Below are 8,555 nucleotides of genomic sequence, written 5' to 3' on the forward strand. Positions count from 1 at the left end.
GGAAAAAGTAAGCTAGTCTGTTCCAAATTTAAAGGCAACATTCTTGCCCTCGAAGGCATATGTGGCAGCAGGAAACTAGACATTTGGTAGTAGTTATCTTCAGCCGAAAAATCCTCCAGCAGCCTCAACTATTCGAGGTCAATGCAACTATCTTCCAACTAGCAGATCCACCAGCTTGCAACAGCTTGCCACTATTGCAACCAATTATAGTTTTAGTTTTATCTTAGTTGTTTTTCTTTCTAGCAAACAAGGAAGAGATAGTGATTATTTTTTTAATTTAAACTATCAATTTGTAATTGAAAAATGGTTGGCACGAAGTGTGTAAGAAACAATGATTCTCGAGAAAGAATGCATCATGGCGAGGCCAGGTTTCGATCCTGGTCCCCTAGGGCCAGGGCCTAGGTATCATAGGGTTTTCTGCAAGCTGACAAGCAGGTACAGGTAGATGCGGCGCTGGCAACCACAGAGGGAGACGGGTGCAACAGTGGTCAAGCGGTCTGGGTCGCGCGGGTCAAAGGAGTATTCCCTCAGGCGGGCGGGTTAATGTTTTCAAAGGCAGATTGAATGAGCGGTTTACTTCGAAAACCCGTGACCTTTACCTCGGAGCTGTTCCGGTTTAGCACTTGTATGCGTTTTTTCGGTTGTGCAGGCGGTTTTTCAGCTGGCATTCTCGGGCGTCGGTTGGAAGGTTTTTTACCATTTTACGGACTTCTAGGTTTTTACAATGGTTATTGCTAGTGAGTCGGTGGAGCTTGACCCTTCGCCAGAGGATGTGCTTACAGTGTGGGGGAAGGATTTAAGCGAGCAGAACATAGGAGAGCTGATTGAAAAGCTCGAAAGGAATGGAGCTGGTGCGGTTTTGACGGCTGGTACTAGGGCTGCAAGTTTTGCAAAGGGTCTGTTGGAGGAAAGCTGGGATCTATCGGGCAATTTGGGCACCGATGGCAGGAGAAATGAGAAGGAACCCTCACTGTCAGTTTTGAGCTCGTGGAGAGACAAATGTTCCGCTGTGCCGTCTGGTAAGTTAACATCTCCAGCCAAGATCTTTTGTCCATCCGGGGGATTAGAAGACATAATTAATTCAGTCCAGAACAGAGGGGTGTGGAGATCGGTAGGAGGTTTAAACGTTACAGGGAAGGAGGTCGGGAGTGGCACCCATCCATCTGCAGTAAGCAAGGGGCTTTTTACAGAGAACCCTCCTTTGGGAATCGGTGGGTCGGTAGGATTGCTATCCGGAGCAGGCGGACAAGTTTCACAAGGAACGGTTTCGACTTCACCGGCAGCAGGGACGGTTCATGGAAAGGTCATCCCGGAGTTTGAAGGGGTAGGCAGCCCAGTTGAGGGTTTGGTCGATACCCCACCATCGGATGGGGACGTGCAGGTTATTAGGCCGGATTTCGGGCCTCAAAGGGACGACGATTTACATGACCCAGAGCTCGGGGATCAGAATGCACACCCGGAGGTGACAAGGGTTGGGGAGAAAAGAAAGAAAGCTAAACCCTTAAAGACTAAGACCTTCTCAGAGCTTGTTCTTGATATGGATATGCATGTGGATGGCGTCCTAGAGATCGCAGAAGTTACTCTGGTGGGCAGAATCAGGGGGCGGCCCGTCTCCGGCAAAGATCTTAGACAGTGGGCATCGAGTCAGTGGGCAAACTCCCCAGCGGCCTCATGCAAGATAAACTCTCTGGTCAAAGGTTGGTTTATGGCCCGTTTCAGCAGTAAAGAGGCCATGGAATGGGTTGAAGGAAAAATTTGGGAATTTGGGAACAGACCGGTTTTCTTTAAGAGATGGACGCCGCTTTTTGATGCAGCAAAAGAGAAGGTTGATGAGTTTCCCGTCTGGGTAAGGGCGCCGAGTCTCCCTCCATATCTCTGGGCGGACTCTGTTTTCAAGTCTATTGGGAACCTCTTGGGAACATACCTGGACGCAGATAGATCGTATCTTGACACTTTCGAAATGGGGGTGGCAAGGATTCTGGTGAGGTTAAACCCCAAGGAGGGACTGGCAAAATCCATCACTCTGAGATATAGGGAGTACGTGGTTGAGCAGTCGTTGGACTATGAACTACTCCCGTTTCGCTGTCATCGCTGCCATGAATATGGGCACCTGGCAAGAGATTGCCCGTTGGGTAGGAGGAAGAGGAGGAGCTATAGAGATGAAAAGGAGTGGGAAAGGAGTAGCAGGTGGGTCGGGAGCGAGCAGGAGGAGGTCATTCCAGATGGGAAGCCTGTGGAGGAGCACCTGCAGCAGACAATGGAAGGGGAGCTCAAGGACGACGGAGATGCGAGGATTTTGTCTGAGGACCAACCAACTCTGGACCCCTCTCCTTCTGCTCCGGTCGCGGTCACAGCGGAAGATCAACCGGGTATGCTATTTCCTCATCATACCTCTGTCTCTTGTTCTGAATCTGTTGAAGGGGGGGTTTCTAAGTTAGAAACTGTTAAGTCTAATATGCAAAATATTGAAAATATCACGTCTGATCTTCCATCCCTAAATCTGAACTGTGAGGATTTCCCTCCTTTGGTTTCCGGTGTTGGAGCCTCTTCTGGTGGATGTCAATATAATCTTAGATCTCATAGTAAAAAACCGGGGTGCTCGAAGGAGCTTCTGGACCCTGTTGGTGGTTTGGGCACTGAAACTCCAAAATCCTGCCCAAAGAAGGGTAGAGGAAGAAAATCCATGTTTTCAAAAACTCAAGCAAAAGCCGTTTTTGATGTAGCAGATGGGAAACAGATGACAATTCTCAGGGCGCTTAGAGCAGCAAAACCCCCAGAGTCTGTTATTAAATGATCTGCCTTTCATGGAATTGCAGGGGTTTAGCTAGTAAACCCAAAAAACTAGCTTTAAGAGATCTTATTGCTCGAAACAACCCGGACATAGTCTTCCTTCAAGAAACTCTGGGGAAAGGTTCGGATGTTGAATCCTCCTTGGGCTCTCTTTTTCCAGGATGGGTATTCATAGCTGCAGATGCTAGTGGACATTCAAGAGGACTAGCTTTGGGCTTTAAAATGGGAAGACTGAAGGTCTTAAGCTCCTGGGGGTTACCAAATGTGTTGGGAGTGGAGGTGGTATCCCCTGATTTCGACATCCCTCTGCTGTTTGTAAATGTCTACGGCCCTTGTCAGGGTCGGGTCTCTTTCTGGAACGACCTTCTCGCAAAAGACTTGTTAAAAGACAGAAATCTTATCATTGGGGGAGACCTAAATTTCTCGATGGGAATTGTTGAAGCCTGGGGGCCTCTTGCGAGGGAGGATCCTTTGACTGACTTCTTCTCAAATATACTTCTCTCACATCATCTGATTGATGTCAATATCATTAAATCAAAACCTACATGGAGAAATAGAAGAACGGGGGAAGACAGAATTGCGAAAAGACTAGATCGTTTCCTTATAAATGAAAGATTGGCCTCTGGTATTCCTCTGCTCCGTCAATGGGTGGGTGATGGGGGAAGCTCAGACCATTTTCCTATCTTTCTGGAGTTCTCCAAGCCACCCTCAAAACCTGCGGCGCCTTTCAAATTCAATGCTTCTTGGCTTCAGGAGGAATCATACATCAAGCTCTTTAATGAGACCTAGAGACATGCAAGCCAGGAGCATTCGGTGAATAAAGCTGGCCGGTTCTTGGAGAACCTTAAAAGACTAAAAAAAGCTACAATTGAATGGGCAGCAGCGAGGAGGAAAAAGCAAGTGGAAGATTTAGTGAGTATTGATGAGGCACTGGGGGCTCTCGAAGATCCTGCAAACGATTCTTATTCATCTCAGGAGTCGAAAGAAAGAATTCTGGCTCTGGAAAAGAGAAGGGCGAAGATCCTATTGGATAGAGAAGAGGAGTGGAGATTAAAAAGTAGGGCTATTTGGTTGAAAGCAGGGGATGAAAATACTAAATTCTTCCATAACTTTGCAAAAGGGAGGAGGAATGCAAACACTATATGGAAGCTAAGGGATGCTGAAGGCAGGGAGGCTTCATCTTTTGAGGATCTGTCCTCTATGGGGAAATCTCATTTTCACTCTCTCTTCTCGGACCCGGGGGACATTACTTTGCCTGAAATTATTAGAACTACCCAGGCTTTCCCTCGGTTTGTGGAGGAGGAAGATGCGGATGATCTTTTCAGAGAAGTGACAAAGGAAGAAGTAGAACATGTAATAAAGTCTATGCCAAAAGACAAAAGCCCAGGACCCGATGGATGGACCATAGAACTTTTTGCACATTTCTTTGAATCTATTGGGGCTGAGCTTACTGAAGTAGTTGAAGAATCTAGAGTTAAAGGGGAAATCTATGGTCCTTTCAATGCAACTTTCATTGCACTTATCCCTAAAAAAGAAGATCCTGGCTCTTTTGAAGATTTTAGGCCTATCTCTCTGTGCAATACCATTTACAAGATTATTGCAAAGATCATTGTTGTTCGCTTGAAACCCTTTTTATTTGGCTGTATTTCAAAGGAACAATTTGGTTTCTTGGATGGGAGGCAAATTCATGAAGCTATAGGGGTAGCTCAAGAAACTATTCACAGTTTAAGGCAAGCAAACAAGAAGGGGGCAGTGCTTAAAATAGACCTATCAAAAGCATATGACAGGGTCAGTTGGATGTATTTAAAGCTACTGCTGACACATTTAGGGTTCCAGGTGGGTTTCATAAACTGAATTATGGGATGTGTCACAAATGTAAACTTTGCTGTCCTGATTAATGGAGCTGCTTCCCAATTCTTTAGAAGCCAAAGAGGACTGCGCCAAGGATGTCCACTTTCTCCTCTTCTCTTCCTTCTTGCTGCGGAAGGCTTGAGCAGGCTTATGGCAAAGGCAAAACAATCAGGTTTGGTAAAAGGTTTGGAAGTTGCTGTCAACCTGTTTATTACTCACCTGCTCTTTGTTGATGATATTCTTCTTTTTACAAATGGGAACTTAAATGAAATTGTAGAGATTAAGCGCATTCTTGATCTGTTCCTAAAGGCTACAGGGCTCCAAATAAACGAGAGGAAGTCACAACTTATTTTTGAAGGTTTCAATAGACAAGAGGAGAATATGATCGCAGGCCAGCTGCCCTTTGGCACTTGTAATATGGAGCAGCCCTTCAAATATCTGGGTTTTTGGCTAAAACCATCTTCTTATAGAAAGCAAGACTGGAATTGGCTAATTGCGAAGATTGAACAAAAAATTTCTCATTGGAGCTTTAAGTGGCTTTCAAGGGCGGGAAGGCTGACTTTGGTAAATGCTGTCCTCCAGGCTATTCCGGTATTCTGGGCTGCTTTGACTTGGATTCCAAAAGGAACACTTCACAAAATCAAGCAGATTTGTAGTAGATTCTTATGGTCAGGATCAAAGGAAGATTCCGTGCTCCCTTGGGTGGCATGGGACAAGATAGCAAGACCAAAGGACTGGGGTGGTTGGGGTTTGAAAAGCCCCACAGATTTCAGTCTGGCTTTAGCTGCAAAATCGGGTTGGAGGGTTATCACTATGGAAAATCTCTGGACAAAGGTGGTAAGGCGAAAGTACATTGATCCCACACCACTGGAAGATTGGATTAGAATGCCAAATAAAAAAGGAAGAAACTACTCTGTTATTTGGAAAGCCACTACGAAGGCTTTCAAGGTTATTGAACAAGGGCTAGCTTGGAGGGTGGGAAATGGAGAAAATGTTAGGATTGGAAGGGATCCTTGGGTTGGGTGTAGTGAGGGTTTTGCTCTTTCCCTGGTATGCTTAATCACCTGGATGATATTGGTATTAGGAACTTAAGGCAGATTGCAAATTTGGAGCAGTACTCCATTTGGGGACAGGTTTGGAGGTCTGAGGTCAAGATAGGAATCGATCCTGCTTGGAGAGTGGAATGGCAGGCTTTCATCCAAGAACTTAAAAGATCAAATGTAAGAATCTCGGACAGATCAGATGCTCTGGTTTGGGCTCATGCGGAGACAGGTTTATATTCGCCAAAGGCTGGCTATAGTTTACTGATGAAGAATAAAGGTTGGAACCCGCCAGTCTGGTGGTCAAAACCTTTATTTAAGCTAAAGTGTCCTAAAAAAGCAAGAATTTTCTTCTGGTGTGCCTTAAAATATAAGATCCCTACATGGGATGTTCTGCAAGCTCGCTACAAACAAGGACCTGGTAGATGCCCTTTGTGTTTCACTGAGTCTGAATCCATCTCGCATCTGTTCATCTTTTGCCCCTTCACAAAACAGGTGTGGGCTGAAGTGGAAAGATTGATAAATGTAAAAATCAGATGGGAAGGTGACTGTTTGACCACAGCTTGGGAATACTGGTGGAATCACTTTCAAGAGAGGAATTTAAGGAATTTACCTCCCATCATCTGCTGGGGTATCTGGATTGCTAGGAACCGAAGCATCTTCTGTGAGCAGCGGACTCCGGGGACAGCTATTGCCATTCAAAGCAGTGCCATCCTTGAAAGCATACCTGTAAAGGAGGCTTCTTCAAACGCTACCCCGCGGAAGGAACCATGCATCAGAGAAGGGATCCCGTGGGCTTTTTTTGACGGGGCCGCTCAAAATGACTACACGGGGGCCGGCTTGTGCATCCACCTTAGTGGTTCACATTCTCTCAAAGCTTCGGTGGGAATTGGAAGGGGGACAAATAATTTCGCTGAACTTACTGCCCTAAAATTGCTCCTATGTTGGCTTGTTCACAAACATATCCTCACAGTTTAGATTTTCGGTGATTCGCTGAATGTTATAAATTGGGTTTTGGGGAAGCATAGATGTCAGAACTACTTGTTGTTGCCACTTCTTGAAGAGATCCAAACCTTAAAACAACAGTTTAATGTTTTCTCAATTGCTCACATATACAGGGAATTCAATGAGGAAGCGGATAGATTTTCTAAAGAAGGCTTGCGGCAGGCTGTGGGCGCTTGGAGAATAACTGAACAGGAACATGATCAGATCCGTGTGTCGGATCAAGCTCCAAATATATAAATCTTCCTCAAAAGATGCTCTTTTATACACGCTGGTTTTTTTTCCTGTTTAGCGGTTAGAACAGGATGACAACGTTCCAAACTGATAATTTTACTCTTATGTTTTTATAAGCTCTGGTTTAAAGAGCGAACTATATTCTGGTCAAACTTTTATGCTTTGATCCTGGGTTGTTTTCCATATGTATGGAGGCCCAGGAAGCATTGCGGTTTTTTCCTTGAGAGTACATACAAAGTAGAAATGGTTGTAAAAGCCGGGTTCAGCAGATGTTTTTAGAGCCCTGTAGGGGCGCTAATGACCCTTCCAGAGGAGTCTCGGCTCCTAAACAGGCAGTTTATGCAGAATGTTAACTCAAAAGCATTGTAACTTTTTTATATCTTATAAGAAAGTTCGTTTTTTTCCTTGGAAAAAAAAAAAGAAACAATGATTCTCTACAATTTTGATATTGTAAGACATGGTGTTATCATTATAAGTGATCAGTGAAGAGTGCAGAGTTTTTTTTCTCAAGGATCCTTGTGTCATTAGTTTTTGGTGATGTGCTTATTTCTGTGTTTGGTTGATCTTTTCTAAATAATTCATGCACATTTTCTTCTTTCCATTATTTGATGAAAATTATATGTTACAGAATTGATCAAGTTAGATGCTTTGTTTCATTCTTGTCAAATAATGTTTGTGTTTTCTTCTAAAGATAAGTATGAAATTCATCCTTGTTAGATGCTTTATGGTTAGTGAACTAAAATTCGTAATTCCTCTACCATATACTGCAACAGACTTAAAGATCCAGAAGACGGACTATCTTGCCCGTGTCAATAAATTTACTCCATAACCTGTTATTGATTATTTTAATCCATTAGACTCTATTCCAAATGGATATGTTTTATTATAGTTTCCTTCCTTGAAACATTGAATCACACTTTTCCTTTTGAAATGCACAACCAACCTTTTTCATAATCCTATTAGTCAAATCTTTTATTGATAATAGACCAGTGAGGGAGCCCTCTCCAAGATCAAGGGGGTTGGACCTCGATCTACAAGTGGTTGGACGTTGCCTCTACAGATCTCCTTCCTCAACTTAGGGAGATTTACAGAGCGCTAACAGACACTAGAAAGATATCTCGTGGCCAATATTTGGATACTTTTATATAAACATACTATAACCCTCTTTTAATTGAATCTGAAAGTGAAGAAAGCCTCTCGTAGAACCCTGAATTAGCTTTGCAGTATTCACCCTACCTGTCACCCCCCTCTCTTTACAAATCTGCCACCCCCTGCCCCTCCCCCTCCGAAAATAACTATGTTGATGATATTAAGCTACCTATTTTTAAAGGAACTGGATCAGAGGATCTAGAGCAGTTATAGTTTTTATGTGAAGCAGTATGGATAGTGAAGCAGGTCCATGACGAAAATATAAAGAAAGTGCAGCTTGTCACGACATTCTGAGATAGAGCATTGACATGGTACATGAAATATTCAAGAAATCAGATCAGGTCATTTGCATACATTAAAACAACACTGGTAAAAGAATTTAAAAAGCTTAAGTCTGATTCAAACAAAGGTCAACTGAGTCTATTTGGGAATTCGATCAGAGATTCAACGTATTATTGGATCAGGTGAGCTTCAAAATAGCTCCGCATT

At 43.8% G+C, this 8,555-nt stretch overlaps 1 protein-coding gene across 1 annotated transcript; it reads left to right on the plus strand.

The window, feature by feature from the left end:
- Positions 1–2,790: 2,790 nt before the first annotated feature.
- On the plus strand, positions 2,791–6,923 carry LOC149147341 (uncharacterized). The gene is made up of 5 exons (XM_089441802.1): positions 2,791–3,438; positions 3,595–4,432; positions 4,694–5,691; positions 5,775–6,523; positions 6,800–6,923. Exons 1-5 carry the CDS (start codon positions 2,791–2,793, stop codon positions 6,921–6,923), a joined length of 3,357 nt encoding a protein of 1,118 aa, XP_089297928.1.
- Positions 6,924–8,555: the final 1,632 nt, after the last annotated feature.

This window comes from Pinus tabuliformis, chromosome 9 (genome assembly GCF_031772625.1).
Source record: "Pinus tabuliformis cultivar Carrire ecotype Pingquan chromosome 9, CPIR1, whole genome shotgun sequence".
Lineage (NCBI taxonomy): Eukaryota > Viridiplantae > Streptophyta > Pinopsida > Pinales > Pinaceae > Pinus > Pinus tabuliformis.

What these genes read in the sequence shown, in the direction of transcription:
- LOC149147341 (XM_089441802.1), top strand. Translation starts at nt 2,791, where the DNA reads ATGATCTGCCTTTCATGGAATTGCAGGGGTTTAGCTAGTAAACCCAAA. An exon ending in TTCCTCTGCTCCGTCAATGG is followed by an intron (nt 3,439 to 3,594) that starts GTGGGTGATGGG and finishes CATGCAAGCCAG; the next exon opens with GAGCATTCGGTGAATAAAGC. An exon ending in GACTACACGGGGGCCGGCTT is followed by an intron (nt 6,524 to 6,799) that starts GTGCATCCACCT and finishes TCACATATACAG; the next exon opens with GGAATTCAATGAGGAAGCGG.